This window comes from Glycine soja, chromosome 9 (genome assembly GCF_004193775.1).
Source record: "Glycine soja cultivar W05 chromosome 9, ASM419377v2, whole genome shotgun sequence".
Lineage (NCBI taxonomy): Eukaryota > Viridiplantae > Streptophyta > Magnoliopsida > Fabales > Fabaceae > Glycine > Glycine soja.
In genome coordinates, this window is record NC_041010.1 from 10,170,806 (window position 1) to 10,189,270 (window position 18,465).

Genomic DNA, 18,465 nt, shown 5'->3' on the forward strand with positions numbered 1-18,465 from the left:
CACCATCTTATTGGAAATCACAAAAAGAGAGAATATAAACAAATACGAGAGAATATGTATGGATGAGTTGTTGAAATATAAACCTTATTTGGGCCTAAATTAATTATTTGGTTCCTTGGACTTAGTTATTTTGGGCTTAAGTAATTATGGGTCATGTTTCTAGAGAATTCTTGTAGTGTTTGAAGTGTCTAGATATTTCTTATGGTTGTAATATTCTCTAGAATACTCTTTGGATCTCTAGAGTTGAGAACTCTCTAGAATTAGTGTGTCTAGAGTTCTCCTTAGAGTAGTATAAATAGAGATGTAATCCTACACATTTGTATTAAGCAAAAATACAAAGTTCTCTCCTCCATAAAGAATTCTCCTTCCTATCAAGTTTCTATTCAAAGTCTCCAATATTCTTAAACACTTTTCCTAAACATAAAAAGCCTTATTTCCAACAAAGTGGTATCAGAGCTTCAAGATCCTCAAAAGATGGCGAATGAAGATTTTCCTTTCCAAATGCCGATGCTCACAAAGAACAACTATGATAATTGGAGTATCAAGATGAAGGCACTACTAGGAGCTCAAGATGTGTGGGATATCGTAGAGAATGGCTTCGAGGAGCAAGATGAAGTCTCGCTAAGCCAAGGTGTAAAGGAGACGTTGAAGGAGTCAAGAAAGAGAGACAAGAAAGCTCTCTTTCTCATTTATCAATCGGTGGATGAAGAAACATTTGAGAAGATATCCAACGCAACGACGGCCAAAGAAGCATGGGATAAGCTTCAAACTTGCAACAAAGGAGTTGAGCAGGTAAAAAAGATTCGTCTTCAAACTCTTAGAGGTGACTTTGAGCGTTTGTTTATGGAGGAGTCCGAGTCAATTTATGATTATTTTTCTTGAGTATTGGCCGTAGTCAATCAACTTAAAAGAAATGGTGAAGATGTTGATGAGGTGAAGGTCATGGAAAAAATACTTCGAACTTTAAATCCAAGTTTTGACTTCATTGTTACCAACATTGAAGAAAACAAGGATTTAAAGACCATGACTATTGAGCAACTCATGGGTTCCTTACAAGCATACGAAGAAAAACAAAAGAGAAAAATTAAACAAAAGGAGGCTACGGAGCAACTACTACAACTCAACGTAAAGGAAGCAAACTATGCAAATTACAAGAGCCAAAGAGGATGAGGTCACGGCCAAGATCGTGGACGTGGACGAGGACATGGAGGAGAAGGAAGAGGTGGTTACAACAACCACTCCAACAAATTCAACAATGGAGAAAGAAGTTGGAATCCACAAGTAACAAGAGGTCGTGGAAGAGGAAATTCATGGTCGAGGTATGACAAATCACAAATCAAGTGCTTCAATTGCAACAAGATTGGTCACTACGCATCCGAGTGTAGATTCTCGAAGAAGGTTGAAGAGAAAACTAACTCTGTAGAAGAAATAGGAGAAGAAGAAGAAACTTTGCTACTCGCGTGCCAAAACAAATTTGAAGAGAAAAGAAACAAGTGGTACCTCGACACCGGCGCAAGCAACCACATGTGCGGCGATCAAAGCATGTTCGTGGAGATCAATGAAGCGACAATTGTCGATGTCTCATTTGGAGACGACTCAAAGATACCAGTCAAAGGCAAAGGTAAAATTCTCATACGTTTGAAGAATGGGAGTCATCAATTCATATCCAATGTCTACTATGTGCCTAACATGAAGAATAATATTTTGAGCTTAGGACAACTATTAGAGAAAGGCTATGACATCCACTTGAAAGAACATAGTCTTTTCTTAAGAGATTGTAGACATAACTTGATTGCTAAGGTGCCTATGTTAAAGAATAGAATATTCCTCTTGAACATTCAAAATGATGTGGCAAAGTGTCTCAAGGCTTGCTATACCGACTCTTCGTGGCTATGGCATCTACGGTTCGGGCACCTCAACTTCGATGGTCTAGAACGTTTAGCGAAGAAGGAGATGGTGAGAGGTTTGCCTAGCATCAACCACCCAGACCAACTTTGCGAAGGATGTCTAATTGGGAAGCAATTTCGTAAAAGTTTTCCAAAGGAATCAACAACAGGAGCAACAAAGCCGCTAGAGCTCATACACACCGATGTCTGTGGACCAATCAAACCCAATTCATTTGGTAAGAATAAGTACTTTCTCCTCTTTATTGATGATTATTCCAGAAAAACCTGGGTTTATTTCTTGAAGGAGAAATCAGAAGTGTTTGAAAACTTTAAGAAGTTCAAAGCCCTCGTGGAGAAAGAAAGTGGTCTTTCCATCAAGGCCATGAGATCTGATCGAGGAGGAGAGTTCACTTCAAATAAGTTCAACAAATATTGTGAAGACCATGGAATCCGTCGGCCACTGACAGTGCCAAGATCGCCACAACAAAATGGAGTAGCAGAGAGAAAGAACCGGACCATACTTAACATGGTGCGAAGCATGCTCAAGAGCAAGAAGATGCTGAAGGAGTTTTGGGCTGAAGCAGTGGCATGTGCAGTTTAACTAACAAACTGTTCCCCAACAAGAAGCGTGCATGAGAAGACACCACAAGAAGCATGGAGTTGAAGGAAGCCCGAGATCTCTCACCTCAAAGTGTTTGGAAGCATTGCCTATACCCATGTTCCAGACGAAAAGAGGACAAAGCTCGATGATAAAAGTGAGAAGTACGTGTTTGTGGGTTACGACTCAAGATCCAAGGGGTACAAGCTCTATAATCCAAATAGTAGAAAGATCGTCATAAGTCGCGATGTGGAGTTCGACGAAGAAGATTGTTGGGATTGGAGTGTTTAAGAAGATAAGTATGATTTTCTTCCTTATTTTGAAGAAGATGATGAAATTGAACAACCAATCATAGAGGAACATATTACACCACCTGCCTCACCGACACCAAGGCTGGATGAAACAAGTTCAAGTGAGAGGACACCGCGACTAAGAAGCATTGAAGAGATTTATGAGGTAACCAAAAACCTAAACGACATTAACCTCTTTTGTCTTTTTGGTGATTGTGAGCCTCTAAGCTATCAAGAAGCAGCGGAAAACATAAAGTGGAAAGATGCCATGGACGAAGAAATCAAGTCAATCATGAAGAATGATACGTGGGAACTTACTACACTTCCACGAGGACACAAAGCAATCGGAGTAAGATGGGTGTACAAGGCAAAGAAGAATGCTAAAGGAGATGTGGAGAGATACAAAGCAAGATTGGTGGCTAAAGGCTATAGTCAAAGACAAGGAATTGACTATGATGAGGTATTTGCTCCTGTTGCTCGTCTTGAAACTATTAGACTGATCATTTCTTTGGCAGCCCAAAATAAATGGAAGATCTATCAAATGGATGTAAAGTCAGCCTTCTTGAATGGTTTTCTCGAAGAAGAAGTCTATATTGAGCAACCACTGGGCTATGAAGTAAAAGGGCAAGAAGAAAAAGTCTTGAAGTTAAAGAAGGCGTTGTACGGTCTCAAGCAAGCATCGAGAGCTTGGAATGTTCGAATCGACAAGTATTTTCAAGACAAGAACTTCATCAAGTGTCTATATGAGCATGCACTCTATATCAAAGCGCAAAGTGGAGATATTTTGATTGTGTGTAGATGACTTGATCTTTACAGGGAACAATCCAAGCATGTTCGAAGAGTTCAAGAAAGATATGTCAAATGAATTTGAGATGACGGATATGGGGCTCATGGCATATTATCTCGGCATCGAAGTAAAACAAGAAGACAAAGGAATTTTCATCACCCAAGAAGGCTATGCCAAAGAAGTCCTTAAGAAGTTCAAGATGGATGACGCCAATCCAGTTGGCACCCCGATGGAATATGGCAGCAAGTTGAGCAAGCATGAAAAAGGAGAGAATGTGGATCCAACTCTTTACAAAAGTTTGGTTGGAAGTTTACGTTACTTGACATATACAAGGCCGGATATTCTCTATGCTTTAGGAGTAGTAAGTCGCTACATGGAAGCTCCAACCATAACTCACTTCAAGGCGGCAAAGAGAATCCTTCGATACATCAAAGGTACAACAAACTTTGGCTTGCACTATTACTCTTCTGACAATTATAACATTGTTGGCTATAGTGATAGCGATTGGAGTGGAGACTTGGATGATAGAAAGAGCACTACTGGTTTTGTGTTCTTTATGGGAGATACTGCTTTCACTTGGATGTCAAAGAAGCAACCAATAGTCACACTATCAACTTGTGAAGCCGTGTATGTTGCTGCCACATCATGCGTTTGTCATGCAATTTGGATAATGAACTTGTTGAAAGAGTTAAAAATGCCACAAGAAAAACCTATGGAAATATGTGTTGACGATAAATTAGCACTCGCTTTGGCAAAGAATCCAGTCTTTCATGAAAGAAGTAAGCACATCGACACCCGTTACCACTTCATAAGAGAATGCATTGAGAAGAAGGAGGTAAAGTTGAAGTATGTGATGTCTCAAGATCAAGTTGCCGACATTTTCACAAAGCCACTTAAGTTGGAAACTTTCGTGAAGCTAAGGAGTATGCTTGGAGTCACAAATCAAGGTTAAGGGGGGATGTTGAAATATAAACTTGATTTGGGCCTAAATTAATTATTTGGTTCCTTGGACTTAGTTATTTTGGGCTTAAGTAATTATGGGTTATGTTTCTAGAGAATTCTTATAGTGTTTGGAGTGTCTAGATATTTCTTATGGTTGTAATATTCTCTAGAATACTCTTTGGATCTCTAGAGTTGAGAACTCTCTAGAATTAGTGTGTCTAGAGTTCTCCTTAGAGTAGTATAAATAGATGTGTAATCCTACACATTTGTATTAAGCAAAAATACAAAGTTCTCTCCTCCATAAAGAATTCTCCTTCCTATCAAGTTTCTATTCAAAGTCTCCAATATTCCTAAACACTTTTTCTAAACATAAAAAGCCTTATTTCCAACATGAGTATGTTAAAAAATATGTTACTAGCACTATATATATATATATATATATATCCCTCTTATCTCAAGTATAAACAACAAAAGTTTTTATTTTTTTAACAAATATAAGCAAATCACAAAGTGGTATCGAGGAAGTGGTTTGCAAATCTCAGAGCAGATCCTAGGCAGAAAGGAGGTAGTGATGGTAGTAGATGGTTGAAAGACTCAACAATGGAGTAGGGTGTCAAAGGAGGGGTGGAACACTAGACAAAAAAGGAATCAAAGCCAGGGTAGTCTAATAATAGTGGGGAGTGTAGAAAAGAAAAAACATTGTTCCTAAGCATGCTAACTTGAACCCTTATCAAGTGGTGGTGTATTGGAAAGAGTTAAGAGGATTTGAGTATGGAGAGGATGAAGGACAAGCAATACTGTGAGAAAAAAGAAGGAAAAGTGGCCCAGGTCTTAACAAAGTGCAGGATGAGATGGGTCTCAACCCCAACCTAGTACTTTTTATCAGCAGAGCCTGGCTCCCAGACCTGCCAGACATTATGAAAATATTATGTTGGAATTGTCGAGCCTGACTCTTAGGGCAGTTTCAGTCCTCAGGGACTTGGTTAGGGTTCAGAAGTCTGACATGGTGTTTCTTTCGATGATGTTAGTGCAAGCTTCTTGCATTGAAGATATTCATATAAAGTTGGGTTTTGAGAATGGTTTTGCTATTGATAGAATTGATCGTAGTGGAGGTCTGGCTATGTATTGAAAGGCAAACATTAAAGGAGAAATTAATGAGTATTCTACCTATTTCATCCACCTACGTATTAATGATGCTAAGTATGGGAAATGGGTTCTATCAGGTTATTATGGTATTGTAGATCATAGGCGCATGAAGGAGTCTTGGGATTTATTGAGATCTGTGGTTGCTTGTATTCAAGATCCTTGGTGTGTTATTGGTGACTTCAATGACATTCTTGTTGATGAGGATAAATGTGGAAGAGTTCCTCACCCTTTTTGGTTTCTACAGGGATTTAGAGAAGCTGTTTCTAATCGTGGGGTCTTGGATATTACGCTTGAAGGGTACCCCTATACTTGGGGGCATTGTAGAGGGTCTAATAATGCTGTTAAGGAAAAGCTAGATCACACTATGGTTAACAAGATATGGTCTGATCTATTCCCGAATGCGAGGTTACTTAATTTGGTGGCTTCATTATCAGATCATTCCCCCATTATTTTTGTAGAGTGAGGAGATTAGGGAGGAAGGTTTGAGAATGCCTGGCTTAGGGAGGAAGGTTTAGAGGAAGTTTTTTTCAAGAGTTGGGAAAATAACCCGTGTAGGGATGTCATCGGGAAGTTGGACTATTTTGCGAAGAACCTAGATGTTTGGGGTAAAAATCTAAAGTCACAATTCTGTGATGATATTAATAGAAATCATGGGGATTTGGAGAAATGGCATGAAAAGGATGATGAGTTTTTAGTGGCCAAGCTTAATGAGACAAAAGAAAATCCCACTGCCCTCCTTATGAAGGAAGAAGACTTTTGGAAGCAAAGGGATAAAGTTTTTTGGCTGAGTGATGGAGACAAGAATACTAAGTTTTTCCACTCCTCAGCTTCTGCTAGGAAGAAACGTAACTGAGTACTGTCACCTACTAATGACAATAGGATTGAAGGACCCGTGCCCATTTCTTTATGTAATGTGCTTTATAAGATTCTTTCTAAATTTTTGGTTAATCGCTTGAAAAAGGATAATGGAAAGCTTATTTCTATAGAGCAATCAACTTTTATCCACGAACATTCTATCCTGGGCAATGCTCTCATTGCTGATGAGATTCTCCATCATATGAAGTGTAAGGTCAAGGGTAAAATGAGAGAGGTTGCAAATTGTGCTGAAGACGGATATCAACAAAGCGTGTATGACCGAGTCTATTGAAATTATTTAAAAAATGTCAAGACCAAAATGGGATTTAGTGCAACTTGGGTTAAGTGGATTTTGATTCGCATCCAATCTGTCTAGTACTATGTTACTGTCAATGAAAGCTTGGTGGGTCTTATCATCCGATGGTGGGGTCTCAGAAAAGGATATCCCCTTTCTCTTTTTCTGTTCATCCTTTATGCTGAAGGGATTTAAGCTCTTATTAAGAAGTTAGAAGGGTGAAGACATACTCATGGCATCAAAATCTGTAGGGGTGTACCTATTATATCTTACCTACTCTCCGCTGATGACTGTTTCATTTTTTTAGAGCAGCTTTGGTAGAATGTGGCTGTATTATGAATGCATTGAATGATTACGCTAAAGCTTCTAAGTCATCAATCTATAGAAGTCAAAAGCATTCTTTAGTAGAAATTTTGACCCAATTCTAAAACAAAACATCTTATCCAAGCTTGGTCTTAAAGAAGAACTTGCTAATAGGCGTTATTTGAGGGTCCCCTTTATTATTGGGCAGAACAAGAAGTCAAATTTCAAGTTTGTTAAGGATATGCTTTGGAACAAGCTTAACACTTGGAAGAGTAGATATTTAAAACTTTTATATAGACTGAAAACATGCTTATCGTCTGATCTAGATAAACCTAAAATCACTTAGAAAGGTTTTGATTTAGACTTTATCGCACAATGAGAAAAATAATTTTCTTTGTAAAATAAAATGAGATATAAGATCTAAAAAAAAAAGTCATAACCCTTTGTCAATTCAAGCAACAAGAAAGCACACAAAGAATTATATTGGTTCATCTTAAACCCAAACTACGTCCAGTTCTTGGCAACCATCAAGTTTCCACTAACTTATTAAAGTTATAAATATTATTCACTGACACTTCTGGCTCTTACACTTGCAGGCACTACCCCAAGCTTGAATTAAATCCAGTATTCTTTGTCCTACCAAACCAATTCTGAATCTAAAAAAACCAACATGATTTGTTGGAAGATTTCATAGTGACTAAATATGTGATCGTCTTACAGACGAATATATCACTTAACACTTTTAGTCTTTTCTCTCAAGGTACACAAGGTGTTTTGAGAGCTTAGTATCTTTATAAGAATTTATAGAAAGCTTTACAAGAAAGAATGAAAGATTAATTCGCGTAAATGATTTGTGTCTTATTTCTTCAAAGATTTATATATATATATATATATATATATATATATATATAGCCTTCATCTCCAAGTATTCGTTGTCTCACAACGACTGGATTCTTCACTCTATTCTTCATCTAAAGTCTTGAGTCCATTAGGGCATTTAATGTTTACATTAAATGCACCCCCTTCTTCATGCAAAGTTCATGCTGATAGGTTAGAGTTTCTTGTACTTCAGCAGGGAAGTCACTTCTTTCATCATAACAGGTCTACAACATCAAAACACTCTTTTTTATGAGGATCAACGTTTTTCAGAGTGTGTACTTCATTTATTCTTCATAGGAATTTGACATATCCTAGAAGAATGTTTTCTGCATGAAAGAATCTCAGACGCAAAGTATTAAATGAAGGTCTTAAATGCATTACTTAAATTCTATATCAGATCATCTTATGAATGCATCGTTTGAAACTTTGGGCGCACAAATACAAATTATGATATGATAGTATATCAAACACAACTTTACTCATTTGTGTTTATTTGTTTCTAATCAAAATAATTAGGAATCATGATTCATCTTTAAGGCATAAATGTCTTTTGACTTAACAATCTCTCACTTTTTGATGATGTCTAACAAACACATATGTAAAAGTTAAAGACATATATATGATATATATATAATGATAGTTTAAGTGAAATATATGTCTTATCATATGTAATATAAGAAAATATAAAAACATCATGCATCATAAGACTTTGAGATAAAGCCATTTAATAAAAAAAATTCATTTTATTCATCAGAAGTATATTACATGAAGAATAGATGAGCAATAATAGAATAAAAGTTTAAAGATTTTAAAAAAATCTCCCCCATAGATGATGTGATCCTGCTTAGCTTGTGCTTGCTATGGCTGCATTCTTCTTCTTTTTACTTCTTTTCCCCTTTTTGTTTGGAAGCTGCTTCTTCTTCAAATTTGTGAAAGAACTCATCCCTAGATGAAGTATCCAAGAAAGCATTAGCATACTTCTTAAAAATGTTCTATCCAAGGATCTTCTATCTTTTGACTCCTCTTCCAACATGAGCCTTATCTTGAAGAGCTTCAGCAAGTGCCTCCCTTTTTTTTTAGTAGAGTTGTCTCAAGAAATTTGACATACTCTTGGGATGGAGAATTCCATGGCTATATCAACAGTAGGAACAAGGGCCTCATCATTAGAATTCACCTCTTCAATGATGGGTTATACTTGATGAATGAAGGTGAATGTGGAGTTTGGAAGTTCAACAGTGAATGAGAAATTTCGCTTGGAAAGAACAACAAAGTCTCTCTTCCATTGACAGACGCATTTAGATGGTGAATCAACCACAAAGGGATTGTGATTGATAGTCTGATAGCAATGACTTGTCTTATGATGAACTCCATTTGATGGTGGCTTCTCTTTAGGTTCCAGATTAGAGTAGTGAGCTCCTAGTCTGTAATACCTTTGCAAGCTTGCCTATCCTTGCTTGTGAGTTCCTTCTTCTGATGCAGTGCAACTACTTTATGTCTGGAGAGTTTGCCTAGCCTTGCTTTCACATAGCATGAGGGGGGTCTTCATTATTTTGAAGCATCTTATCCTTCCTTTTGTAGCAATCTTCCTTAGGGATCAGTCTTGGCTTGTCTACTGCTAATTGGAACTTAGTTCCAGAGTCCGCAAGGCATAAAAAATAAGAGCCTAACATAAAAGGTATATGCACATTCAGTTGTTGCAGTCGTCTGAAGGAAGCTTACCTTACCCTGATTTTTTCTTTATATTGGTTTAGGCACATACATAACTACATGCCATAATTAGAGAACTCCCATTGTGAGAAGGTTAGACTCATCTCAGGATCTTCAAGGTAGAAGGATTCCCCAGATTCTAGGGAAGAACTACATTAAAGGTAGCCATCATACCAAGAAGTTGTTGTAGGTCTAGAGGAATGGAGAAAGGAATTTCATTAGAGGCAACCTCCCTACTTTTGTAAACTAGAGCTCTAAAAGGTAGGCCCTTCTATAAGATGGTCTTTCTTCAAAGATAAGGCTGTTGAGGTTTGGAAGAGAGAGATTCCTTGAGGGAAATTCCCTTATATGACTTGCTCTTTCAAAGTAATTGGACAGAGCATGGATCTATTCTTCCTATAAGCTCTCAAAAGATGGATAAGAAAAAAGATCAATCCTTGAAACACCTTTTTCCATAGTTTGACCATATTTAACTTCTAGAGCTCAGCCTTCTGCATCTGTGGGTCCAAGCATTGGGTTCCAATATCGATATTCTTTTTCCATGCTTGGTTGCTAGTTTTCCCTTCAAACAGTTTGTATCCCTTGAAGCCATGGTAACGTCTGATGTTTCTATCTAAAATAGGCATTGGCTTAGGTTGAGTCTGAGGTTGAGATCTTAAGGGCACCAATCAATCAGTTGAGTCTCCTTCGGTCTACTCAGACATTGAGACAATTTGTTGAAAATATCAATGAAGAGTTAAGGTGCTCCAATAGTGTCAACCATCTTCTTGATTCCCAATCTAAATGTCATAAAATCAAAAGGAACAGACTCAATAGCTCCATAGATGCTTTCTAGTCTTGAGATGTCTTCTTTTGATTAAGCAAGTAAAGCATCAACAACAACTTCATCTTCAACTGTGACTGGATGGGGGTGCAAGGGTGCAATCCCAAGGTTTATTTCAACAATGTTTGATTCAATAGCAGTATCATACCTTTGCAATGAAACTTCAATAACACACTAAAGTATTACAACATCTAAAACCTCTCTTTTTTTCTTTAGCTATTGTTTCATGCACCATAGTTGGTTGGAGCTTTGCGGTCTCTTTTAGTAAACGTTGCATAAAATATATCAACACTTGTTTGAAGGCTAATTGAACTCTTGCATCAAATTCTGCTTTCTGCAACTCTTCTTTAGAAGTAACTTTGACAACCTCAAGCACCACTTCATTAGGTACTTGGTCATTAGCAGTTGCCTGTCTTAGCTCCTCTTCCTTTTTCAAGGTATTAAGAGATTCAATTATGCTTCTTTAAGAATGTCTTCTAAAGCCTGTCGTTCAAGGGTAACAGTCTTATTTGTTGCCTCTACCTTTGCCTTGTTTTTCATGGCCTTCTCTCCTTTTGATTTTCTCTCAGCATATGCAAGAGAGTGTTGCTTGGCCTTGGCATGGTAGCAACTACAGTCTTGCTGATAAGAGGTGAAGTTAACTTGGGTAATGGTTGGGAAGGAAGGGCTAAGGAAGGTGATGGTACATGGGTAGGTGTTTCTAAGATTTCTACCTCAGATGATGATGTGGTCGGTTTAGGTTGAAAAGGTTCAGAGTTCTGAACAGGTTGAAGAGATGATGGTAAATGTTCAATTGTTGGTTGGGTCTAGAAAGGTTTGTTTCTAATTGTAGTATTTTTTAGTTTGGGTCCATGGTCTGAGTTAGAGTCTGAACCCTTTCTCTTTTTTGGGGGTTATATAGAGGTTGCATTCTTGGCTTTTTGGTTGAGGAAGGGGGTTGGGGGTTAGAAGATGGATGGCGATCTTTTTATTTTGGTTGATAACTTGTTTCTAGGTTCTTATGTCTATTGAGAAGACGCTCTAGACTCAAGATCCAAAGGATTAGCTTGAGTTCATACAGTCTGATCAACATCAGATACAGGAGTCTCAGTCACCTTCTTCTTCACTTTCTTCTTTATGTGCCTTTGCACATACTTTGGGATTTTTTCAACAATTCCCATCTTCAAGAAGGTAGCCTCCTTTAGCTGTGTGGCTCTAGATGATGGCTCCATCAAAGAGACCTCCACTCTAGCTAGCCTCAAAATCTGGGTGAAAAGCATTCCATAAGGAATAAGGTTTTTCTTCACCTTGGGGTTGACCTATCGTTGAAGGCCTACATCCAATAGAAGAAGATGATCTTAAGCAGATTCATCTTCTCACCTACATGAATTTGTAGATGCATAAACAATATTTGTTGGTGACATAGTCCCTTGAGCCTACCCTAGGCTTGACTATGTTGAACAACACATTATGGACCATCTTACACATGTATGTAAAGTTCAATGTCCTCAAGAAGGTTTGTAAAAGCCTTCTTGTCAACTTCGTCTGGGTGAGGCTTTCCATAGAGCAACTTATCCACAGTCTCCTGGGTTATCTCTTTCTCCCAATCTTTGCTCGTGGTTAAACCATAGAGCATATTCAGATGCAGCAGTAATGGTGGTTGGAGAGATCACCACCTAAGTCCCAGTAACAATCCACCTAATGATGACTTTATCTTGCTTTTCAATTCCTTATAAAAATACATAGGGGCCATAATGTCAGGTACTAAACTTCTCCAAAAAAGATGTCCCGCCAATCGTGTCAAAGAGTCCCTTCATGTCAAAGCCTTTCTCTTTCAAGCTTTGGAAGTTTATCCACTTCCTAGGGACAAACCAGTCCTTAGGGATAAGGAAAACTTGAGTAGCATCTCCAACATTGTTGATGGTGGGGATGCCAACAGACTCGTTCTTCCTTAGACGTGCCATTGTTCATAAAAAGTTTTTGAAAAAAGAAAAAAGATAGAAGTTTTTGAAGTTTTAAATTTCTCAGATGATGATTTTGCACAACCACAAATATCTCTGAGAGTGAAAAAATTTCAAGAACTTGTCTAAGTGCCCACGTTTTCCTTTTTTAGTTTTTCAAAGAAAAAAGGATAAAGAGTTGGATTTAACTGCTCAAATATCAGTAAATATATTTTGAAAACAATTTTTCAAGATGGCAAGAATTGTGGCGCATGTTTCTCAATAAAAACTAAAACATTGGAGGCTTGGAAACATGCATTGGAGTTTTCATAGGCATAGCATCTTCCCGTTTAAACTTCTTAAAAATTTCCTTAGTGTATTTCTGTTGGTGGATGTAGATACCTTTTTTGTCTTGCTTGATCTGAATCCCTACAAAGAACTTAAGTTCTCCTATCATGCTTATTTCAAACTCACTCTTCATAAGATAAGAGAAATCCTTACAAAGAGATTCATTAGTAGCTCTAAAGATAATATCATCAACATATATCTAAACTATAATGAAGTCCTTGCCAACTTCTATTCTAAAGAGAGTTGTATCTACTTTGTCTCTACTAAAATCATTTTCTAAAAGAAAAGAGTCTAGTCTATCATACCAAGGATGAGGTTCCTAATTTAGACAATACCAAAGCCTTTCCAAGTTTGAAAAGATGGTCTGGAAGTGTATGGTCTTCAAAGCCAGAAGGTTGTTTGGCATACACTTCCTCTTCAATAAGCCATTTAAAAAAGCACCTTTAACATCCATTTGAATTTTTTTATGTTTTTATAAGTAGCAAAGGCAAGCATGATTCTTATAGTTCAAGTCTAGCAACAAAAGCAAAGGTTTCAATGAAATCAGCACCTTCTTGCTGGTTATAGCCTTAAGCTACTAACGTAATTTTTTTTCTTACCACCTTTCCTTGTTCATCTAGTTTATTCTTGAAAACACATCTTGTTCCAATGATGTTCTTGCCTGTAGGTTTGGAAACAAGAGTCCAGACGTTGTTCCTCGTAAATTGGTGAAGCTCTTCTTCTATGCCAATAATTTGATCATCATCTGTCAAAGCTTCTTCTATGGTCTTAGGTTCTATTTCAGACACAAGAGCATATGAAGTAATATCTTTTAATGATGATCTGTTCTTGTGAAGAGAAGTTATGGAAAATACCATTCTTTTCATAGAATGATATGAACTTAGAATTTTCAAACTCAGTTTCATGGTCACTTCTGATAGAAGAAATACAAAAGCCTTTTTCATTTTGAACTTTTTTACATAGTATTTCAAATACTTTGAAAGACTCATGCTTTTGAGCAAAAAGTATACCCAAGTATATCTTGAATAGTCATCGACTATGACAAAATCATACTTCTTTCCTCCCAGACTCAATATTATGGTTGGTCCAAATAGATCCATGTGCAATACCTTTAACGGTCTGGAAGTGGAAACAACATCTTTAGATTTAAAATAAGTTTTGATTTGTTTCCCTTGCTGACATGCGTCAAAGAGAATATGAGTTTTCCATTAAATCTTAAGTAGTCCTTTAACAAAATCTTTTTTGGATAGTTTTGAAATATGTTTTAAGTTGACATGCCCAAGTCTTTTATGCCAAAGCCATCTTTCATCTTCTCTGGATGGTAAACATGTTACATTTTGTTGACTAAGATCTATGAAATCAATTTCATATAGATTGATGTGTCATTTGGTAGTAAAGAAAAACTTGTCATCTTCTGTCTTAACTAAACATTTGTCTTTATTGATGGAAAAGATATAACAACTATCACAAACTTGACTTATGCTAAGAAAGTTTTACTTCAAACCTTGAACATATAAGACATTGTCTATGGAGGCTAGAAAGGGAATACCAATTTTACCTATACTAGAGATTTTTCCCTTACCTATGCCTACAAAGACAATTGTTCCTAATTCATGTGACTATAGGTCTAGGAACATAAACATTTCCCTTGCCATGTCTCATGAAGATAGGTAAGTGCCAAATTTCAGTTATTTATGATTAAATTGTTAGCATTTATCTTTTAATTACAATAGTTTTCTTATAAACTACCCTTAAATTTAGTTATTTTATATATATATTGTACATTTACTAATGTTGTTGTTTAAATATGAAAGATTCATCCATAATTTTGTAGGTTTTGATGGTCACAAGAAACAAAGCCAAAAGGAAGGGCAAAATGATCTTTTCACAAAGATTTTTTACCCTAAATTCACCCAGGCTAGCAACCAATTCGCCTAGGCTAAAGATCTTACTTCAGCCCTAAGAAAGCAACTCGCCTTGGCGAGTGGATGCCTTCAACAGTAGGAAACAAATTCACTTGGACGAGCTACAGCTAGCCTGGGCAAATTTGTCTTCTCTCCTAGGCTGTTTTCTATAAATATTCATGCATGTTGAAGGAAGAAATCATCCCAGCAACCTTCAGTAGAGAGAAAAACTCAGAGAGAGCCAGCAAGAAGAAGGAGAAAAGGAAAAGTGGAGCCGAGGCACTATAAAGTTGTGGTCGTGAATCACATCCTTAGTCTTGTGCTTTGCGCAATGATGAGTTAGTGTTTCATAAGGATTGGATGTAATCTTTTTACCCTTATGTATCCCTTTTGATATTATATGTGTATGAGTCTTTTCTACTCATTATTGGTGATTTCATTTTACTTGTAATGCTTGATTCTATTTGATCACTAGTGTCATGAAATTGGATTTTAAGTGAGACTAGAAAGTAATCTTAGAATTTGAACTAAATAATTTTACTCTTTACGTTATGTTGCTAGGAATAGAGCATAACATTTTGAATGCAAAAAGCACGATAATATAATTGTAATGCTGGGGTATTTACTGCATATGCGAGAGATCGATATTTAGTAAATATTCTAAGGTTCCAAGTGCGAGGGATCGACTTGGGATAACTTAATGTGTGCATTAGTAATGTTATAAAATGATTCATATATGTTAATCTTATTAGGATACTAAGGGTATGAACGATGAAATATAATCCTATGTTTTCTTGAATTAATTTAAGTCGTTATTATTGTTTCCGTAATTTACGTATTTCTAACACATTGAATTCCATTATTTCTGTTAATTTTGTTATTTTTTTTATTCCCATAATTTCCGTTATTTCAGTAAATTCGTTATTTTCGTTATTCTTTTACTTTAAAGTTATCTTTAGTTAGTTGAACCAAAACCAATGACATTCAATTAAATATGTACATAACTATTGAACTGGTAACATTTATCCGAATGAAGTAAGTAAACTCAAGTTCACGTGGAGACGAACTCTTTTATAAATGTGTAACCTGCAACAACAATTGGTACGCTTGCCAAGAGTCTAACAAGTTTCTGGTACCGTTGCCGGGGACTTGAGTCATCCACCTAGTTCTTTTAGATTTAAAGTTTTAGTTTGATAGGCTATTTTCCTTTGTAATTATTTATTTTATTTTGTATAAATTTTCTCTTAATTTTATTTTCACTAACCTTGGTGCTTACGGGTTGTTCTAGTGTGTTATTTTTTCCTTAATGTGAGGTAAATTTCTTGCAGATAAATTGCCATTTGATCCAGAAATTACCAAGACTGAAAGGAAGAATAGAAAGAAAAAGAAACAAGCAACTACTAAAACATTGGGTGAGTCTTCTTCTTCTTATTATGTTTCAATTGATAAACCACTTGTAGAAAATAACATGGCTGATCGAGGAGGAGAAGGAAATAGACCACCAAGGAGGACTCTTGGTGACTATGCTTATCAACAATGACCAAAGGATTACAACAACATAGTCATTCTTCCTTTCACCAATAAGGTTATGGAACTGAAGCCAACACTGCTTATTCTAAATGGCTCACATCCCTTTGTTGGAATGGATCATGAGGATCCATACACGCATTCATCTACCTTTATGGAATTGTGCAGTACCATGGAAGCTTCTGACAAAGATGCTGAAGCTGTCTACCTTAGATCTTTCCTATTTTCATTGGCAATTAAGGCAAGAACATGGTTCCAATCACATCCAAACAAAAGCCTTAACACTTGGGAAGAGGTAGAGGAAAAATTCATAGCAAGGTTCTTTCCTCCATCTAGATTCATCAGTGCAAAATCCGCCATCGCGATTTTTTTGCAAGGGTATCACGAACCTCTCTGTGAGATGTGGGAGAGATTCAAAGCTTTGTTGTAGAGGTGCTCAAACATAACTTTGATGACATTGCACAACTGCATATCTTTTATAATGGTTTGAAACCTCAAACCAAGATGATCCTTGATGCCTTAGCTGGAGGCACTGTGATGTCCAAGAGTCTTGAGGAAGCTATTGTAATCATTGACTCCATAGTAGCTAGTGGTTATCAAAGTCATCATTATAGAGCTGGACACTCAGAGTGCAATTCTAGCTCAAAGTAAACTCTTGACGCAACAAATTGAGGCCTTAACAAAGCAGATAAGCCAACTTCCTCAGCAATATCACCAAGGTGGACCATACAAAACACATCAAGCTCACCAAGTTCAACAAATTTTGAGATGTGATTTCTGTGGTGGTAACCATCATAATGGCCACTATTCAACACCTGATGATGAAGAACAAGAAGAGGAGGCCCATTATCTGTAGAACCAAGTCAGACCTTAACAAAACTTTCAAGGAAGCTACCAAGGCTGTAGAGGTGGCTCAGGTTCAAATCAGCCTTATAGCTGGAGACCACAAAATTCTGGTCCTGCAAACACTTCTTTTGTAGGTCCTTCTAACAACTCTTATGAAGGTTTTTCAAATAAGGGTCCACAACAACAGTAGGCTCAGCCAGATAGAATGTCAAAGATGGATGATACTTTAACACAATTTATGCAGGTATCTATCGTAAACCAAAAGAACACTGATGCTTCTATTAAAAATCTAGAAGTTGGACAACTGGCAAAACAACTATCTGAACATGGAAGTAGATCCTTCTCAACAACCACATAGGTCAACCCAAAGGAACATTGTAATTTAATTACAACAAGGTGGGGGATTGTGTGCAACCATAAATTTTACATTGAGTTTCATCATTGATATGTTCTACAGTTGGTTTTGTATGAATTTCTAATTGTCATAACATATGATTCATGAATATGATATAGGCATTCTTTTTTGTTTACATTTTAAGCCACTGACCAAACAACTATCCCAATGTATCTTATTTTACCATTTGCAAGCCCTTTGAGCCAAACACTTGATATTTTGTTGGAACACTAACCTAGGATAAAAGTTTCCTACCTTACTTTAGGTTAGGAGAGTAAGGGTGTTTTGATGGGGATTTCTACATTTGGCGTCTAATGAGATGTGTGATGCCCTCTACCCCTCACATATATACTAATAAAGGAATAAAAAAATCAGAATTAATTTAATTTTTTTTAATATCACATTTAAATACAAATCTTTCAAAGGGTAAAAGACTCACATTCACTTTTCTAACATCATAATGAAATTTGTCTAAATAAATAATAAATTTACTTTGGCGCAAAACAAGACCGTCCAAAACTTCATACAATTAATATAGAACTTATACCTTAATGTCACATCCTATCAGAACATTGTGTTCCCGTGCCCTCTAGCATGAGGTTCTTCATAGTCATCCACCTATTCATCTGCTCCCACGAACACAAGGTTCAAGATCATCGTAGGATTCAAACACAAATAGCACACTAGGAGTGAGTTATCACATTCCTAACTAATGAAGGGTATGTTGGATCGAGTGGCCTCAGAATAATTAAGAAGGGGGGCTTGAATTAATTATTCCTAAACCTTTACTAATTAAAAAATTACTCTTCTAGGCTTTTACTATGTTGTTAAGAGAATAAGGAGTAGAAGAGAAACTTAACAAAAGTAAAAGCGGAAATTAAAATGCACTGCGGAAAGTAAAAGAGTAGGGAAGAAGGAGACAAACACACAAGAGTTTTTATACTGGTTCGGCAACAACCCGTGCCTACATCCAGTCCCCAAGCGACCTGCGGTCCTTGAGATTTCTTTCAACCTTG

At 36.7% G+C, this 18,465-nt stretch overlaps 1 protein-coding gene across 1 annotated transcript; it reads left to right on the forward strand.

The window, feature by feature from the left end:
• The first annotated feature begins 424 nt into the window (after nt 1-424).
• On the forward strand, nt 425-882 carry LOC114368154. The gene has a single exon (XM_028325495.1). The coding sequence runs from the start codon at nt 475-477 to the stop codon at nt 880-882; it is 408 nt and encodes a 135-aa protein (XP_028181296.1). The 5' UTR covers nt 425-474.
• Nucleotides 883-18,465: the final 17,583 nt, after the last annotated feature.

Excerpts from the sequence above, each read along its gene's own strand:
- LOC114368154 (XM_028325495.1), top strand. The coding sequence starts at position 475 with ATGGCGAATGAAGATTTTCCTTTCCAAATGCCGATGCTCACAAAGAAC.